Source organism: Harpia harpyja, chromosome 19 (genome assembly GCF_026419915.1).
Source record: "Harpia harpyja isolate bHarHar1 chromosome 19, bHarHar1 primary haplotype, whole genome shotgun sequence".
Taxonomy (NCBI): Eukaryota; Metazoa; Chordata; class Aves; order Accipitriformes; family Accipitridae; genus Harpia; species Harpia harpyja.
In genome coordinates, this window is record NC_068958.1 from 957,501 (window position 1) to 977,500 (window position 20,000).

The 20,000-nt window shown below is 51.9% G+C and overlaps 1 protein-coding gene across 3 annotated transcripts in view; it reads right to left on the reverse strand.

The window, feature by feature from the left end:
- Positions 1 to 20,000, reverse strand: part of PBX3 (PBX homeobox 3) — a 119,384-nt gene that overhangs the window by 8,835 nt on the left and 90,549 nt on the right. For all 3 annotated transcript variants that reach the window (XM_052814251.1, XM_052814253.1, XM_052814252.1), the window contains 4 exons: positions 16,398 to 16,639; positions 10,259 to 10,449; positions 7,850 to 7,985; positions 905 to 1,070 (listed from right to left, as the gene is read on the reverse strand). In XM_052814251.1, the coding sequence (XP_052670211.1) occupies positions 905 to 1,070; positions 7,850 to 7,985; positions 10,259 to 10,449; positions 16,398 to 16,639 (735 nt within the window). The remainder of the gene's footprint in view (positions 1 to 904; positions 1,071 to 7,849; positions 7,986 to 10,258; positions 10,450 to 16,397; positions 16,640 to 20,000) is intronic.

The following is a 20,000-nucleotide window of genomic DNA, read 5'->3' on the forward strand; positions in this document are numbered from 1 at the left end:
CACTTGGAGAAAAACTCATTTTGAGCCTGTGCTTAATGTCTCCTTCAAAAGGAAATGGCTGCTAATTTCTAATTAGCCGATTTATTACCATCAGAGGAGGAACCTTTTTCTTACTTTCTTTTGATTAAAGTTTTTTTTCCCTGTGGATCTTTATACCCTTTAAAAGTTGTCTACAACTAAGTTGCAGCAAAACTTCAACATAAATAGTGTCAAACACATCTGTGCTTTGCGGAAGCCTTTGCCTCTGGAGCCCCCAAAAGCGACTTCCTCTTTACGAACTCCCCTACTAATTTAACGCTTAGATTTGCAAAATGTCAACAACACACTAGTGAGACAATTTTGAAGTACTGCAGAAGAACACGTGGTAGAGCAACTCCAAAATAAAAGTTGCATCCTTAGATTTCTACATATAACATCAACTCCATTTTAAGCAACCCAGAGTTTAAATTCTAATTAGTGCATACTAAAATATGCCTCTATTTTGTTCCTATCTTGACAATAAATTTAACAGTTCTACAAAACCAGACTTGGAGCTCTGCCTCATTTTGTGTTATTTTCATTGAATGAGAAAAAGCTTAAAATATCTATGGAAACAAAGAAGCTGCCAGAAGCCCGAGCCAGGCAGACGTTACCATTGCGGGAATTACGTGGGCCCCGCTCCGCTCCCCCATAAGGCTGCGGGAGCTTGGTCGCCGAAGCTGCTGGGACCACCTATGGCAGCGCTCAGCCCTTGCAGCGGTCCAGCCTGGAGGTCCACGGGCTTGGTAGCACTCCCCGTGCCACGACTAGGTCTGCTAGGGAGCTGCAGCCTCCTCAGCCCGACGGAACTCACTAGGGCGCCATCGAGGGTCTTCCTTTACGGACTGCCCTTCGGGATGCTTTATCGCACGAGCCGGGTACGTACCAGAGTTTGGTGTGGTGGGGGAGTTTGTCTGGTTGTTCTGGACGGCTGCGGCCACGGCGTGTGCTGCGGTCACAGCCGTCTTTGCCGCGTAGAGATTGGCTTCTTCCTGGAACTTCCCGATGTTCTTCTTGTACCTGATTCTCTTATTGCCAAACCAGTTGGACACCTGCAGTGGAGAGAGGTGGGAAGGGTGAAGGACACAAAGCACTTGACCTGGCAAAGCATGATCCCTTCGAGATGTCATGTTCGGTCCAGCAAATACGCGTGCCCCCGCCCCCAACCCTTATCTGCTGGGTACTCCAGTTAACTAAGCAGTAACTGAGGATCAGTTAAATATTACGATAGATATGAGCATGATCTGGCTTTGCTTCTGTTGGCAAACTGATGCACGAGGGGTCAGTCTTTGATGACGACACATATCCTGGAGCTTGCTGTAACATTTAGTACAGCATTGTCTCCTACTTCTATGAGCCATTTGTCAACAAAATCAGTGCAAGACCCCGAAAGCTGCTGAAGGAGGACCAAGGTCCGGTTGAGCGAGGGCGAGCGGGCAGTGGAGCAATTGTTCTTTATTTTTGGGCTGGAACAACCTTGGCAGCCCACTCATAGAATCGTGTTTGGTCGGCTGAAAATGAAAGGAATCATATAAATCAATAATGGCTGAAAAGTCACTTTGTCATCTCCCTTTGAAGATACTGTACTGAAGCCAAGATGGCTCACGGGGCACTGACTATTAACCCACGCAGAGGTCACGGCTGGAGCCGCTCAGAAAAGTTCATACAATCTTTCTCAGTGGCTTTGTTTAACTTCAGCTGCTGTAACAGAGCTCCTAAATAACAAACCCAGTTTGTAACATGGACGATGGCCAACGCTGCCGAGACAAAAAAGCGTCTGCAACAACACAGAGGTAAAGGGGAGAGGACCAGTAATAACACAATAATGGTTATCAGCCATCCCTGCAGTGAGGCACCCAGCCGCCCGGTGCGGGGCAAGGCAGGGGCTGGGGTCCCACACTCCCCAGGGCCCCCGCATCCCCACAGCTGCACCCCACCATGAGCTGCAGCAGCTCTACGGCACCTCTCACACCCCTGTGCTCCATCATAGCGCCCGGTAAGGCACCCCGCTGCAGGAAGGAGACAAATCCTGCTGTATTTTATGCAGCTATAGCTTTTGTTTAAGCACAATTAATGAAAAGCCTCTAGCTTTTAACGGTAATACGAAAGGTACCTTATACATTCTGTTCCCTAGATAATACTCCACCGTATTCTATATATTGCACTTAATATTACCTTGTCAGTCAGAGAAGCAATAATACATTAATGAAACCTAGCAAATAATTATTGTGGACAATCAGATTACGCTTTATTAACAGTTTCATAATTGAGGAATCTCTGTACATCAACTGTATTGTCCACGGATGTGTGTGAGACCCCTCTGTTTATGCACGCCCCTGGACCAATCAAACAACAGCCATCACTAATAAAGGTTTATTTAATTCTCACAGTAAAATTTTAATATCACCAGCAGCCTGGGGAAGCCTCAACGAGTGGATTTGCTTGACATCAGATCGTTTCCATTCTGCTAGTCCCAATACTTCTTAATCTTTAATATCAAGGCAATTAAAATTAATGGCCACTCATCCAGAGCCACTGTGGGCAGTGTTTCCTTGACATCAATTGTTTGATGGGATTACCTAGAGGTTAAACTAACAAGCAAGGTTTAATTGGAAGCAATGAGAGGAGCAGCGATCGTACGTTATGTTTAACCCGCATACCACATCTAAGTGAATATCCAGAAATGTTAAACTATTTCTGAGATTAAAGCGCACGCCCTGCGCACCGGCAGAGCGCAGCATTCGGGGCTGCCGTGGCCGCCCCGAGAAACCACAGCATCCCGCTGGGGTAATGCAGCCACCGCCCAGGTGCCTTTGCCTCCCAGCCGAAGGACTCTTCGCTCTCCCATGAAATACATCAGCAAGGGGCTGCAGCAGAGCGTGCCGTGGCCCGGGGACACGCAGGGGCTCCGGCCAGGCGTGCACGGCCAACACGGGCAGCTGGATGTGTCCAGGACGGGGCCAGGGCACCGCTGGAGCCGAGGCGGTGCCAGGCAGGATTTAGGCTGGATTCACCGCCATGGCATTTTTCACGGGGGGCTGTGCTGGCTGCCTGCAGCTTCCCCTGCCCGTCCGCAGCACAACTCGCCCTGCCCTTGCCGCTGGCACTGTCCCGTCCTGGGGAGGGCCGGAATGCTGGTGCTGGGCTGCTCCCTGGTCAGCACCGGGACCCAGAGGAGCCACGGCACCCTGGCTCCTCGCCCAGCCCCGCGCTCACCCTAAAAATGAAAGTTGTCTCCATCACGAGCTGCTTCACAACACATTTTTCATTAAAACAAACTATCTCTTCACATAAAAAAACAATGAACATCTTTCTCCTCCTGATCATTGAAGGCCAATTAATTAATTTGGCTTAATTGTATATTACATTTCAAACAATACTGTTGCACTTATTTATCATGTTAATTGCAATGTTAAATAAAAAGACAATAAATTATTACTTAAATCATCAAGATGCCTAATGTGGGATTTGGGATGGGGCAGGCCTGCCTCGTGTCTCGGCAGTGGCTGATTTCATGGGATAAATCAGCGCTCGTTCTGCAAAAGATGCAGCTGACACAAGAGCATCACTGCTGAAATTAGTGAACTATGTATTTACAGATCACGGAAAATTTTCCATTGTCTTTCCAAGTGTTTGTAGCACACAGCTTATGTTCCACACCTAATCAAATGGCACAAAATAGAAAAATTTTGAAAATCAGTGTGGCACAATTATGGTACCTGATCTAAAACTAAGAATTTTAACTCTAGAAACTATTTAATTAAGCTTGCACCTTTTTTTTTTTCCTTGCTTCCCATATGAAGGCCAGGGGTAAGAGCCTACACATCCATAGCTCTCCGCGTCAATCTGCTTACAGAAACAGACAGACTCAGAAGAAGCAGGGGCAGGAGGGGTGTTGAAAACCAGCTTCTGCATTCTTTCTTTAAAAGAATTTTAAATATATTCCCTTGTCAACCACATCCTTCTTTTGTTTGAAGCAGTGAAAAATTTTATTGCTGTAATCCACTGACACGCTTTCAGCAATGAGTATGCCCTTTCTATAGCCCATATGATAGACTGATAGTTGTTCATGACACCCTGAAAGAGGCTCATCTGCAAAAGTATAAAACATCAGCCTCGCAGCCATGGTAAGGGGAGAACAGATGATACAGTTTATCTCCCTCGAACACGTGCTGATCGGGTAGCTCTAAATTACAGCCGACGATGTTCTCTGTTAAGGACATTTTTTTCCCTAGAATTACCTTTTCTGTACTCTTAAAAATGAAATTGTGTGAGGTGTTCATCTTAGTAAATAGTTTGTCTTTATGCTTTTCTTGAAAAACCTTCTCTACATATTATTTTAAACACCGATATCAAAACTGAAACCATCTATCTCCCATCTGCAACTACATGATTCTGGGAGACAATTTTCTTTGCAGCTCAGTAAAGTGCTATGGCAGCAAGATTTCCAGTGAGCTGTTTAATGTGGGGGGAGGACGACCCAAACCAGTCACTAATTAAGTGTTTGAGGGAGAAAATGTTCTGCCATGAATCTGCCCCCAGCATTTACAAGGCACTGACAGTACAAGAAACACCTTGGATCATTGTTAGGAGAGGCTACAGGGGAAGCCTGGCTCAGCCAGAAAAAGGACAAAGCCTCTTCATCAAACATGAACCACAACCTCCAGGAGTTTGGAAAGCCATCCGTTAACTTTTTTTTTTTTTTTTTTTGGTCTCGTTTTCCAGCTCTTTGCACCTCCAGGACGTTTGTAGCACAGGAGGTAAATTGGGCACAGTGCCAGGCATGGCAATGGCGGAGGCACTCCTGGTCGAGGCTGGAAATGCGTGCATTCAGAGTTTTTTCATAAAAGCCCTGTGCAAGGTGTAGCTCAGTCACTCGCTTGGATGCCATTGCTTATCCCATGCGATGCTACTCCTGCCAGTATTTTAAATGACTGCTCAATTCGCCCCTGATTTCTGGATTGCATCCTCTGACTTCTGCTGCCAACCACGAGAGCAGTGTGCACTGGGCTATTTTACAGTGCTTGCTCAGAGCTTTTCTGCTAGATGGCCTCAAAAATATATACATTTTTCAGCACAAAGAAAGACAACTCCAGCCCAGTTTGACCTAGTAAATACCAACTAACCCTGCAGTCCTGCTGTGCGGCCTTTGGAAGTGCCTTTGAAAATCAAAGATTAGGATATCCACAGTATTCACATTTTCTAGTTGTGACAGCAGATCTATCAGGAACTTAAGCAACCAGCTGATCACAGGCACTCCCTCTCTCACGTACATGCTCCTCTCCCATTAGATGATACATTGCCCCGTTTTCAGGCTTTCCCATCATCCAGAGGTTTTCCTAGCCATTTATAATATCTTGCCAGAGTGAAGCTCCGGCCATGGCCCCAAACCTGCATCTCTGGCAGCTAGTGCCCAAGTTGCGTGGTCAGCGCTGCCCTTGCTCCAGGCTGGAAAACGTCACCCTGCAAAGCTCAGGATGCTGTACGTGGTCCTACAGCGGACGCAATGCGGCGACTCCCATCACTCACTCAGAATTCCTAATGGATTCAAGAAACAACTAATTCATGCTTGTATCAAATATTAAAGAGACAAACCTATATTCATGTAACAGGCTCACTACTGCTGCTGCTGCTGCTACACTTTTGGATCATCTGCCTGCCTTTTATTTCATTCTACAACATATACATTAAATCTTATCAAACACCCAATTAAGAAAGAAATCAGATCTATTAGCACTAGAAGCAATCAGTTATGGCTTCTCAAATGTTCCATCTCATTTCCTTCAGTCACTTCAGCCCTATCTAGATCTAGCTTTTTATCTGTCCACTCTGTGGGATCACTAACTCCTTCTCTGCCAGGCACAATTCACCGTCTGCTGGGTGGACAAAAAACTTCTCTTCAGCAGGTCTGTTGTGCTCCCTACCATGTAATCTCTCCCAATTACATTTTGCCAGCAGAACTGAAGAACTTTTGGTTTCTCCAAGTTGGTGTTGATGGCGTTGCCTCTCCTAAATACACAGCAGGCTGCTGTGGCTCACGTGGGAAGATTTTTGGATACCACTTACTGGAGGAATTGCTATAAAGCATCTCATGCCAAGAGGACTGAAACCAGCAACGAGACAGAGGGCTGCAGACCGAGGTGCCCAGGTACTCATGTGCTCTCGGGCTGTTTGGCTGGTTGCAGGCACCCACAGCAGCCGCAGGGATGCCTGTGGGCACGGAAGAGCTGCCCAGCAGCCACCACAGCTGCACCTGTACCTGCTAAGGCTGCAGTCACTTGCGTGGTGCTAACAGCGATGAAGGAGCAATGTGAGAGGGAATGAGTTTGGTGCTGAATCTCCCCCCAAAAATTCCTGCCCGTCACCACAGCCACTCACAAATGGACTGGGAGAAACTGTCCCCATCTCCATCCCTTACCTTCCCCCGGCAACGGGCACAGGCACTTCCCACCCTGCTTGGAGCACAGAATGTGCTGCATGCCAAGGAATCAGCAAGAAGAGAGCAAGGCACACACATGTGTCTGCTGGCCTCTCATGTCATAGGGCAGTTTTGCTAGGGTTTGTACTGAGGGTGCATCCAAAGTCAGTTAAGTAATATCAAATTTGGGGGAGCTGGGTGGCCTTTCATTTGAAAGTCTTCAATAAAGTGCCTGAAGTTTTCATGCATTCAAGGGAGACCTATAAAGTAAATCTCAACTCAGGTCTTAATTATAAAGCTAAAGGTTGCATTGCTAATAATGCCAATACTGCAGCCTGCAATCATTAATAGTTAACACATTCGCCGCAGGCATTGTTCCTCTAAAGGACCTGAAATATTGATAAGTGGAGCCAATGGAGCTGGGAGGAGATGGCACACCAGCCCTCGCAATGGGCAATGGGGTGGCTGGAGAACTTGGAAACTGCTGGTGAGTTTTCCCTGCCACCCAAGTGCAACCTTGCCCAAGCTGCATGAGCCAGATTTGCTGTGGGAATAATCTGGTTTTCTGTCAAATGTACAGGCCACGAGAAATGTGCAGAGTGTTGTTTTGCTTTTTAAGCTATCTGGTGAGGGAAAGGTGAAGGAAAGCTCGATGGAGCAGTGTCATTGGCCTGAACATCACTGTGAGACACCAGTCCAGAGCTGTAAATGTACTTTGGCCTATACAGAAAGGAGCTGTAGCCAACAACGGCAAGCACTTCTGATTAGGGAGATGCTGGTTTTCTTGCATTAACTTCATGGTAACATCTGTTATATGTGACAAAAAGAGCAAATCTGTCTAATACATTTTTGCTACAGAGAAACCACTTGTGTCACTTCAGTGTATTGAGAGGCTGAATTTCTGGCTGGCTTAGAAAAACAACTTCAAGCAATCAAAGAAATTCTGACCTATAGAGATAGACTATATGTTTGTCGATAAACTGTCCTTCCCCTGAAATAGTGCTAAGTTGTAACGAATTAATAACAGACAGTAAAGCTCAGCAAGGAATCTTACCGACTACACAGAAAGAAAGCTGATGTAGAGTGCTAACCTTATAGCCTTTTTATTTCTATCTTCATCTTTGTACGCACGCTCTTTTTACCCCAGCACAACCCCAGCCACCTGCAGGCACACCGCCTTTCCTGCAGAGTTTAGTCATGTTCCACCACCCTGCCGAACTTTATCATGGTCAACAATGCAAATTTGAAGGGATTACATTGGGCAGGGACCTGCTCCGTATCGCACGCCTCCGTTAGAAGCACATGCCAGAGCCCAGAGGCAGATGGCAGCTTTGCAAGGGGAGCCAGGAGGTCGACGCGCTGCCTGGGGTGCGGAGGGGTGAGGGCTGGGACCCGCTCCCACCCGCTGCTTACCTGCGATACTGTGATGCTGCATTTCTTTGCCAGCTCTTCTTTGGCTTCTTCACTGGGGTAGGGGTTACTGAGGTGGGAGTAAAAATACTCATTCAAGATTTCTGTGGCTTGTTTACTGAAGTTACGCCTTTTCCGCCTGAAATGAGAAAAGAAAACCACAGCTGTTCTTCCAGATGCAGAGAGGTCTCTAACAGGGTCAGCTGGGGTGGAAGCAACCCTTGTTTCACATGCCCGTGCTGCAGCACACGGCAACACGACAGCACTGTCTCAGTACCCCGATCCCTTCGGGCCAGCCCTCCACCAGGGCCGGGCTCTGCCCTGACGCCGTGCAGAGCGGGCAGTGGGCTGCAGCGCCCGCGTTCCTACATCCAGCCCTGCAAGGGTCTGGACTCCGCTTCTGGCCGTCCACCTCCACGTGGGCTTTCATCCTGTGGGTGCACTGGCCACTTTTGTGTGCTGTGGCAGAAAACACGATGAAGCGAAAGGCAAAGCAGGGCGCTGAGCCGGGCGGCCTGCCTGCAGCCCCTCCGCACCCAAGTACGCAACCCAGGCTGAACTTCCCGGCTGCTAAATCGCTCTGCGCTGACGACAGCTTCGCGAACCTCGCTCCCTTTAGCGGCGGGTCAGCTGGGGCTTCTGCACAGGTGCCTGGGGTGAGCACAGCGGAAAAGGACGGGGTGGCCTCCCTGCCGTGTCCTTACATAGCACTCATTGAGCTAATTGGCTTCCGTGAGCAAGTGGCTTTCAGGGCTTTGCAAGGGAGACCCATCTGTACACCCTCCTGCTGAGGGCTGAGCAGGGCCCAGGCTCTCACGCCGCGTGGGACGGGCTCCACGGCACGCAGCCTGGCCAGAAACCGAAGCCTTTCCGGAGCGCTCCGCCTGGCACGTGCTCCAGCGGGCCCAGCGGCGAGGCAGCGCCGGGCAGGGAGCAGCAGAGCCCCTGCGGCACAGCAGGCAGCCGGCCCGCCGCTGCGCTCCCGCCGCACGGGTTACAGCGGCAGCGTCTGCACAGCTGCGGTGCCTTGCCTCCGAGCCGCCGTCGGCTGCTCTCCTTCTCCCCAGAACGTCCTCTGGAAAGTGCCGGTTAAACATTTCCTTCAGAGCTCCCTTCCCCTCAGGGCTGGTTGCAATCAAACTGCCTGCGCCCGAGGCCAGCAGGCAGCCGAGCGGCAATCCCCAGCGCTCTCTTCCAGCGGTATCACGATGCTGCTAACTACACTGTATCCTGGAGCAGGCAGACTCTCTCCCTAGAGCTATGTTTATCTCATTACTGTGCTTCCGCTCATTTTGCCTTATTTACCTTCCTCCTTTTTAAAGAAATCACTTTAAAATGTGCATCTGCAAGCTTTACCTTTTGCAGTTACTCCAGCTCTCCATAGACGTTTCCTCCAACTGTTTGTAATTACCCTAATTTGCCACACCTGCCAGTGACCTCCTTGTTAATAAAATTATTTTGCTCTTGTTTAGCTCCTCACAGCTTTCAGGTGTGAAGCATGAGCTAGCTGCTGAAGGGAGGCTCTGCATGGTGCCTGCTGCTCCTCCCCGCTCTGCCGGGCTCAGCTCCTGCTCTGCCGGGCTCTGACAGCTGCCAGGGTCCCACTCTGCGGAGGGGATCCCTGCGAAAGGCGTGGGGCTGGGGATCGATATCCCACCTCATCAGGGCTTCCAAGCAAACCTGGCTGTGCCTATAAACCCCCTCCAAATCCCCGCCTGCCTGCTTCCTCGCAGCCTGCAGAACGAGCAGCCTGCTTTGGAGGCTGGCGGGCTGCGGGGACAGGCTCCGAGCTCCGGCAGCGACACAGGTGTCCGAGGGACATGCGTGCCGGCTGTGAGCGGTTCGGAAGGTGCTGCCTTCTCCCGCGCCCCAGTCAGGCAACAGCTTGTTGGGAGACGGGCCAGCAGATCTGGCTTTCGGAAGCATCGCTGCCCTTCTTACCTCGGGCGTGTGCAGCTGCTAACCCAGCATCAGCCACAGCCCGTGGGCACGTCCCTCCCAGAGAACTTAGCTCTTCCATTACAGGGTCAGTATTTTGCAAGGCTGGCCTTATGCTGCGAGACGTCGGTACCAGCAGCCATTTAAATAACTGCTGGGGTGACAAAACAGCCCTTCGCACAAATCCCATGTGACTCCCATACGAGCAGGGTAAACAATCAAGCATTGGGTAAACAAGCTTAGTCTTTGCACTAAAATATGTAGAAAACACATTGCTGTTTATGAAAGCTCTGTGCAGGAAACCCCCACTTTCACAGCAGCTGCTGGGTGAAGGACAAGGGCCCTGGGCTTTCGCTGGGGCAGACCAGCCTCTCCCAGCAGGTCCCTGCCCACGCGGGGACATGGGTTCCAGCAGGGCCAGGCAATTGGCCTTTCCCCCCCAGAAAGAGCCGGGGGCACTCGCCTCTGCCTTACCTGGCATCGAGGAACCTTGATCTTAAAATCATTACTGCTTCACAAGTACTTTGTTTGAGTTGCATCTGGATGGAGCTGAATTTTCGATGAATGATGCCCACCATCCTTTCAATCTCCTTGGGAGAAATGGGACGTGTCCGGCTCTGTTCTCTGAGAAGGTTCATCACATGTGTGGTAAATTCATTACATGCCTGTGAAGGAAGGAGAGGCTTAGAAATTGTTTTGTGCCATCCCACAAGGACACAAGCTCGGGCCTGGCTGTTGGGGGGGGCTGGGGGACCCTCGCGCAGCCCCGTCCCCTCCACACGTGCGCGGCCGCGGGAACAGATCACGCACACCCTGTCCGTGAGAGCCGGGACCGTCCCGCGGCAGCCAGGGGAGCTGAGCAACCGCGGCACAGCTCCTTCCACACTTATCCCTTTCAAGGTCCCCGTGTCCCCAGCCAGACCGCAGCGGAGAGGAGAGGTCGGGGTCAGCGCCTGTAACGGCTGCGGGCAGGAGGGGGATGTGAGCGGGGACCGGCACACGCTCAGCAGCCAAGCGAGCAAAACCTGGCAAGGGCTGCCTGTCCTGCAAGCCGCCGAGCCCCGCGCAGGCAGCGGGCAGGGTTAACACCCCGCAGGAGGTGAGGAGCTCTAGACCTTTCTGAGGCACCGTGTGCGTCCCCTGAGAGGGCGGATTTCGGCAAAGCCGTGCCCGAGCCTGGCCCGTGCCGTGCTGCCAAGGCGCTGAAGGAGGGGAGGCACGAGGAGCCATCAATTATCAGTCCCTGACGACGCAGGTGAATGGACACGCTGATATAAACTTCTCCAGGCTGCATCATCAACAGACGCCACCTGATCCGAGCCTCCGCATGACCAAGTGGCTGTCACGCTGGCATCCCGGCTTCCCCCACGCAGGCTGGAAGCTGCCACTAACTCTGCTGATTTACGTCTCCCTTATCTCTTTCCAAAACAAACCCCAGGACTGCTGCCTGCTAGGCAGAGCTGCGTGGTGGCCACGGGGCTAATCCCTTCCCGGGGGCCAGCCCTATATTTGAGCACATTTTGGGCACTAACCTACCCCCGTCCTGAGGGAGTCCTGGGAAGCGGAGAGGGGCCGGGTGACGTGCTGGCTCCCGCAGGGTCCGCGGGCAGCGCAAGGCAAACTGCTCTCTGCTCCCCAAACCCTTATCAGACGAAGGTGGATGTATGCAAGGCTGACGCGTCTGCAGGAGGTCTGCGCGTTGGCTGCGGAAGGGCCAGCCGTCGTAACGCGCTGCTGGGCTGCGATCACAGCCAAGTAAGGCCACAGGATTTTGCTCTTGTGCATCTAACGTTAATGGGCAACGAGCACGATGCTCAGCAGCCAGTAAATCACACGGAGGAAACACTGCATGATCTCGTCCAGACCCCATACGTTACGTATCAGTTTGACTCTAGCTCCCCTTTTTCTTCTAAAGCCAGGTTGAAAAATATCTACGTAATTTGTCTGACAATTACATTTTCTCCTGCATTTCAATAGATTGTGCGAGGGAAAGAGTTAAAAGTGAAAAGTTTATGCATCTAAAAACTCATAATTTCCTATAACATTTGCTGAACGTCTCACAACTTATTAAGTGAAGCCATCTATGAATGCAAATGCTGATTAGCAATTTGGCAATAGCCCAACATTCACAGAATTCACATAGCTTTTCTTTAAACCAGTAGTTCATACATGATTAATTAGAACATCTCATTTATGTAGTGTGCACTTTAGCTCATTACTCTAAGTAAAATTCGTTAAGTATTTACATTTAGATAATTAAAATCTGGGTACACCCTTAAGAAAGATGCATACACTTCAGGCAAAGTGATTTTTTTTTTCTTTACACTACTGAAAGTAAATTACAGGCTAATTTACATCCTTGCAGCACCCGTTTGGCGGCAGCGCTTTGGCGAGGCTCGGTGAGCCTCGGTGCAGATGCCCTCCGCCTGCCACCGCCGAGCGTGCCGAGGTCACGGTACCGCGGAGGCTGCGCCAGCTCACCGCCGCTCCACGCCAGCGCAGACACGACGCTCCCGCCAGCTGCTGCTCCCTGACTTTCTCAAGACTTTCTGAGCTCCAGGTTAAGGAGCTCGACACATCTCATCCTCGCTTCTCATTTGCATAGTTCCTTTCCGTTTTGACATTTCAGGCAGCAAAGCTCGCGGAGGTGACCAGCTGCCGTCCCCTCTCGCCACGCTGAAGAGAAGGGGACGCTGCCCTGAGCGCTCCCGGCCACCCTGCTCTCGCCCAGGGAGAGCAGGAGTTGTCCCGGGTGACCCGTTTCTCCCCCTCCCATCCCAAAGACCCGGCACAGCAGCTCGCCCGCCCAGCGCGAGAGCGGGCTCCGAGCCCCCAGGGAAGCGCGGCAGCCCCCGGCCCGAGCAGGGAGGCAGCCGGGCACCGGTGCCTGCTCCAGCCGGCCTCGCTGCACCGGGACCGCATCCTTCCCGCCTGCCGTCTGCTGAGCTGCCTGGACAATCTTAGCATGCAGAAGCTTGGGTTCAGCCATCCGACCGACGGCAAAAGCCCCAGCGTTGGCTCGCCCAGTAAATGATGCACAGAGGTAAGGTAATGTAGGCGCCGAAATGCAGCAACTCGCTCCCTGAGTCGAGAGAGCGGCTCTGACTGTCCCAAAGATACAGCTGAATCCAAGTGTTTGGCACTGAAAGAACATTTCAGGCACACAGCTTGCCATGTGCTCCCTTGATTGCAGATCTGGGGAATTCAATTTTAAAGTACAATAAAAATGGCAACTGTTGCATTAAAAATCTTTTCAGATATGTCTTTTCTATGAGAAATATTTCTCCACAAATACAGTACCAAAAGTTGGATTTTCCAAAGCTAAAGTGAGTTTCTTGCTTTCAAGAAGCAAAAATCCTTCCCTGAATTTACTTGAACTGCTTGATGAGACTTCGTTTGGTTACAGCAACTTAGAGAGCCTGGTTTTAATTTATCTTTGCCAGCACCTCCCATCTGCAGAGCTACTTCAGTGCAGCAGAGTGGAAGTAAGCTCAGAAGACTCTGATGCTTTGTCTTGTTTTCTCTTGTTTATTTATAGCGTCCGAGCTCCTTGATCCCTTTTTCAGTACTATTTTTCAGGCCTCTGCTTGGTGCCTGAGACATTATTAATAATGTCAGGTCATAAGTGATGGCCTTGTTAACCTGCTCAGAAACCTTGTAGGAGCGGGGATGCTCCTGCGAGCCTTAATGCTTCATCAAGACTCCTCAGACGAGCGCAAGAAAAAAAGAGGAAATGGCCCAAAACAGTCTTCAGGGGCACGGTGCCAGCCAGAGCTCCGTGGGGCTGGTGGTGTCTTCCGAGCAGCCACACTTCTCCCCAATTTGGGGTGAATTCAGAAGACATCTATGAACTCAGGAAGCAGGTTCCCAGCTGCTCCGGGAGACCTGGGACCCTTACAGTACTTTTGCCTACAGCAAAAAATGTATTTCAGTGTAATTATAGAAGATAGCTTTCAATATGTCATCTCTATTATAGTAGCTGTAAATTATGGAAGGAGCTGCCTGTGTACGGCCATTTCTCCCAGCGCACGGCGAGGGGAGAGCTGTGTGATGGCGTGACACACTTTCCATTTCTCTCTCTTTTTTTTTTTTTTCCCAGGCGCATTCCCCTAACTGGCAACAAATATCAGGATCAAACTCTGCCTGGAAAGCGTCTCCAGGAGGCCGCTCTGGTTCCTGCTGCCGGCTGCAGCGGGACCGCAGGAGCGCCTGCGCCGGGAGAGAGATGGCGGGAGCTGCTCCCCCCGCACGGGCAGGTGCCCCCGCGTGGGGGCTGAGCTGCTCCCCGGCTGCAGGAGGGCACCCGCCTCTCGGGAACCTGCAGCCGCTGGAGGCAGAGATGCAAAGTCCTGGCTGCCTCTCGGCTGCGGAGACAGGCGCTGCGTTGAGACAAACCGGCAGGAGACGGTCTGCGGCAAGGCTGGGGAAATTATCATATTTCCGTAGAGCAGACGTTGCTGGGTGTCAGGATCAACAGGGAAGCGTACATGTTTCAGAGCAGCTCCACCTCTCTTTCCTTCTCCTAGCAGCACTTGAGCATCCTCCAAAGTTCCCCGTGGTGTGGACGGATGGCTGTGACATTTCAGCCGAAACCTTTGTAAATGGAGCTACAGGGCTAAAAATGCTACCGCTTCCCCCACATCATTAAACTTATTAGAGTCAAAGGACACTTGCCAGGAAACGGCTGCAAGCACCGACCTGCAGTTGCTTTGGCCCCAGATCTATCTCCAGCCTGTGTCCCTGTGGTTTTTTATAAGACACGCTCCTGCTGAATGGTGCTCGTTAATCCGACGGCCATCCCCATCTCAGCGCTCCAGGCTGCACGCCGGGGCCCTGCGGTGCAAGGAGAGCCCAAGGGTCCGCGCAGGACATTTGGGGTCCTTGGAGGGTGCGGGGAGGGGTTCGTTTGAGGGAGAAAAGGAGATTTGCACAAAGACCCTGTCAGTTATTTGCTCAGCTATGTGTTCACCAATTGAACAACGCAGTGAAAGAGGCGGCACAGATGAGGCAGTGCCACCGGCACCTGAGCCGCGCCGTGCCACCAGCACCTGAACCATGCCGGCCTCAACGCCAGCCTTGTGCCGCCCAGGCCGTGGTCCCGCCAGCATCTGCAGCGGGATGCTGCGTGGACTGTGCCGGTGGGCGCCGTCCCCCCGCTCCTCCTCCAGGCTCCACGGGTGCCCCACGCCTACTCCCCACCACCCCATCGCTTCCGCCCGCCGCTGACGCTCGGCGGGCACCGGTCGGCTGCGTCGGCACGGCCTGTCACAGACCGTGCCTTTGTTTCTGGTGGCATAAAAAAGCAAAGCAAAGTGGCCAGAGACCTTTCAGAGCATCTTCACACGAAAAAAAGGGAAACTCTAAAATAAAGAGTTATCGAGGCACCCGGGCCCCGCTTTACGCTGGTGAGGCAGGGAGGGGAAGCATGCCAAGGCCGAGCGTAGGGGCTGAGGAAGGAGCCGGGCAGCACGGTGCACGCTTCTCCTCGCCCTCGCAGTTTCAAGCGGTTTTATCACTGCCTCCACATCTCTTTTGTGGTTTTGGTCTGTACAGCCTGACGCTTTGCCGTGATGGGCTGGGGGCAAGTGCAGGACTTCCCCAGCTCAGGTCAGGAAACCACCAGCTGATGAGGTTCGCTGAGCTGATTAGGCTCAGGGTTTACAAGCTTTATTAGGACACCTCTGGGAGGGGAAAATGAAGACATCGCTTGAGGCTTGTGAGGGCCAGGGGTCTCTCGTGCCATTCTTCCCTGCCCCGTCTCCTTTGATGCCGTTGTTCCTTGCAAAACCAGAACGGAGAGGAGGCAGAGCAGTCTCTCCCATGGATTACAGGGAACCCGGGGTGGCGCAGCCCCCCTCCCCAGGGGCAGGAGCCACGCTGCGCCCAGCACCAGCCGGCAGCACATGGCAAACACACCCCGTGCCATCGGCGTGGCAAATGTGGCGGGTCACCAGGTCCCAGCGGTGAACGTAAACCCACGGGTCTCTGCAGCACGCTCTTCAATCAGAACAAAGACACCCAGTGCCGGTGTCCACCTGAACCGGGATTTCCATACTTCCTATCCGTAGCGGCAGCTCCCGAAGCCTGGGCCAGGCGCTGTGCCGGCGCCTCGCTGGCTACTCCCTTGCAACCTGCTACAGCCGACCCGCCGTGGCCGAGCCTTGCACCGGAGCCTCCTGCCGCCTGCTCCGGGAGCCCGTGGGCTGAGATCGGCAGCACGGCCCTCGCCTGCCTGCGCTCCCCGACTCGCCAGACCCAGCCTTGCAACACTGCATCACGGGGCACGAAAGTGGCACCGAGTGACAGACAGCTCTCCCCGTCTCTCCCTCTCTGGGCTGGCTCGAAGGGGAGAAACATGGGCTCGGGTGTTGCTTTTATGCGGTTACAGACAACAGAAAACACTCAGGCATGCAAGACATGCGTCCTGGGTCCAGCGAGCGGCTCCTCAAAGCCCGACGGACTCCCGTAGCATCATGGCTCTTTACGGGGTAGAGGGGTGGGGAAGGGGAGGAGGGGATGTGGTCCGGAGCTGGGCAGCGGCGGGCGCCGGCAAGCGGAGGTGCGGAGGAGAGCAGCGGCAGGTACACGTACAACTGAGAGGCTGATGTCTGACCTGTTCATATTTCTCCAGCTCTGTGTGATAGATTTGTCTGATCTGGGTCAATTTGGCTCTGTAATCTGAGTGTTCAATAGAGTTATCTGAAGACCCTCCAGAGGCTGCTGCGGCTGCAGCTGCTGCCGCCGATCCCCCACCTTTCTCCGGACCTGAGACTCCTTCTGCCAGAAGCATATTGTCTAGTCTCATTAGCTGGGGATCGGGAGGGTCTTCCTCCTGGGCTCCTCGGATGCTCAAACCTTGGGCAGAAAAGAGAGAACAAGAGAAAACACAGTCAGTATTTCTTGCATCTGCCCGGCCGCTGCCCGCTCGCTGCACGCCTGCGAGGGGCCCTCCTGCAGAGCCCTCCTGCCCCGCGGGGCCGCGGGGACCGGACCTGCCCGCGGCCCTTCCTCCATCCCTGCGGCGGTACCCGAATGGGCACCTGCCTCCGAGGCAGGTCCCGTGAACCGCAGCCCAGGCAGGTGCCATGGGGTGACGGCAGTGCTGCAGGACCCTCACGGTTCCGATACAGAGCAGGAACATCTTCACGAGGCTTTTAAAGGACCCTGCAGAATTTTTAAACGCTTCATTGTAAGTATTAAAGGAGCATTCGCATGAGTACAGAGACATACGCCTTCCGCTTGTTTTCCAAGACCTAGCTAAATCTACGCAAGGCTGGCATTATCCTATACATTATATCACTTTGACGCAAGACTGTGTGGTAAAAGTAAGTGCATTATTTATTCGGAAATAATTGATTTGCTTCTCATTTCCTTCCAAATGGATCTAAGCACCACGTTACTCTTATGGAGACTTGCACCACTGGATTCCACCCCTCCTATGAGGTCCAAGCGTTGGTTTAGAATGCCTGGGGAAAAAGCTGCCACTCGCTCAACTACAGGAGACTTCAGGCGAAAAGCAGGGAGGTGCTGTGTCTCCCACCGGCACAAATCCCGTGGACGGAGCCATTTCCATGCGTGCCTACAGCCTCTGGCTCCACACAGGTGGAGCTGAAATTTCACATCGGAGGAGGGAAATGGTGGAGACAGAACTAGGAGCATCGCCTCGGGAATGGCCACTGTGGGAGCGGGGTGCGGAGGCTCTGACGGCCCCTCGCTCAGGGCTGCCCCACTCCTCTGCAGGGCAACACGCCGCTCCACAGTGTCTGCTCACAGACTGAGGATAGACAAGAAGGAATTAAACTTCCCCTTGCCATGCAGGGATTTGGTTGCTATTGCGATGCTGGGGTACTGAGTATGTGTTTAAAATCGCCAGTGCTCTTGCACTGTGTTGTTGGGAACAACACTTTAAATCTAATTTTTGTTTTAAATCGAGAATTTCCAAAGGGATGCTCAGTCAGCAATCTTTTCTGCGTCCTATAGATCAAGGCTGACAATTTGTAAGTTTAATCAGGTCACGCAGGCATGGTGCCAAGCTGTTATCAACAGTGCCAAAAAGAAAGTTTAAAAATAATTACAGTAGTACAAAAATCACTAGAGCCGTGGCTTCTTGAATCAACATTACCATTAGAGATGTAATGCAACTGTGTACATCCCAGCCCAATTAACCTCTTTAAATCTGTTTAAGAGCAGGTATTCGTGCTCTGGATAGAGCGGGTCCCAGGGGTCTGCCGTTGGCACCCCCCGTGTTTGCACGGGCGCCTGCGCCTGTCTGCGCTCCTCGCAGTGGTGCGGGCTCCGAACGGGCTGTGCCAGACGTGGCAGCACCACCCACAGCTGCCACGCACGCAGCTGAGCACCAGCAATGCTGCTTTCTGCACTAGCTGAGAACTGCAGCCGCTCCCCTACAAACAGATTTCACCCTTGGTGTCCTGAACCCCATGCACAGCGGGAGGTGACCCCCTGACTGGCCAACCTTCCAGACTCAAGAAACCACAGCATTAATTTTCCTCTAAAATACACATTTTAAACCTGTCACCTTCATTTAAAACTATAATTCCATATCATTTCATGGGAATAATAAAAATGTCTCATCATCTCTTTAAATTATTTCTGTTGCCTGTTCAGAGGTCCACAGATGAGCATGGTTTGACAACACCACACATCGTCCCGGCACGTCCCTGGGCTGGCACAAGCGTGCTGGGGACAGCCCTGGCACGGCTCCGGCCACCCGTGCTGCTGCCTGAGCATGTGGCCAGGGAGAGCAACGCTGCGCTCGGGGGTCCCCGCGGCGGGAGGGGCAGGGGTCCCTGGCCGCGGGAGCCCTGCGCCCACCCCGTCGGGACCGCTCTGTCCCTCGCCCGCTCATTCCCCTTAGACTCGCTGCCCTTGCTCTTGCACAACTCCTGGCCTGTGCGGTGCTGCTAATACAGGGATGATTTTTCTGTATTGTTTTGGTGAGCTGTTCCTCCTGTTTATCTTATTCCTACTCTGCTCTGCTGTCACTATTTTTAATAATGTTCTGGTTTTAAACTGCTCCAGCTCCTGTTCCCTTCTCATGAATGATTTCTACTGTTTTTTCTTCTTTTTGCTTCCAGACCATTTCTCAGTCCATGTTTCCTGGGGTCTATTCCAGCTGGTTTTCCCCAGCTGCTTTTCTGCTGTGAAACTCATCCACCCTCCCAGTATCACAGTAGCAGTCCCACTCCACTCCCCTGATGCTGCAAGATGCCAGGCCAAAATCTGCAGTAGAATAATTTGGTACAATTGCTGCGATTTCTGCATCATTTACTTCCACGAACAGGCCAGAGACTAAAGGGCTTTGTCCAAAATGACGCTATCCATCCAGACTTAAATTAATATTCAAAATCCCCAACCCTTCTTGTATAAATCTGACAAAGGACAGCAAGCGTTCCCCAAGGTTTAAACGCAAAAGCCGATGTCTGCACTGGAGACTGAAGGAGCCCGTGAGAGGCCCTGAAGCAGAAGAGGAAGAAATTCAGCAGATAAGGACAATGACGAAGCCACTAAGGTGGTGTCTCACACGCGACAAAGCCACTAAGGTGTCTCGCACACAACCCTAACGCGTATCTCTCGAGCTGGTGACAGAGGGGTTGGCGTATTGTGTTCATCTTAATATTAAGTAACACTCCTGTGTCCAAAGCATCCAGTCCAGAGCACGCGAGCCTGCAGACAACCCACAGACAAAGGAATGACAAAGTGCGTGTGTGGGGATATAACATTTATTTTGCCCCTGAGTGAGACGCATCATTCATTTGAATGGCAAAGCCACAAGTTGATTAACTGATTCTAACAAGAATTAAGCTGTGTGTTAATTCAGATCTTTCCTTATGAACTATACGAAGCAGATCAGCACAACTAATAGGGTCTGGTGTCCCTGGGGGCAGGGGACAGTAAAACTGATGAACTCCTCTGCAATCAGTGAAACATGCAGCTCTTTGGCAAGTTGCACGGGCTGCCTCGGCTGCAGGTCGAACATTTTTAACGTTGTCTGAGAAGGAGTCAGAGCATCTCCCGGGCGCCTCAGCAGGGAGGAACACTCTCGCTATCCGCTGGCAACACGTCCGCTCCTACCAGCACCTGCCTTTATAAATTACTCTTCGTTTGAATACGGTGATAATATATGTATTTTTTGACATATAAGCTCACACTCAGTGGCTATTGTTTCCCTTTTTTATTCCTCAGTATATCAACCTAT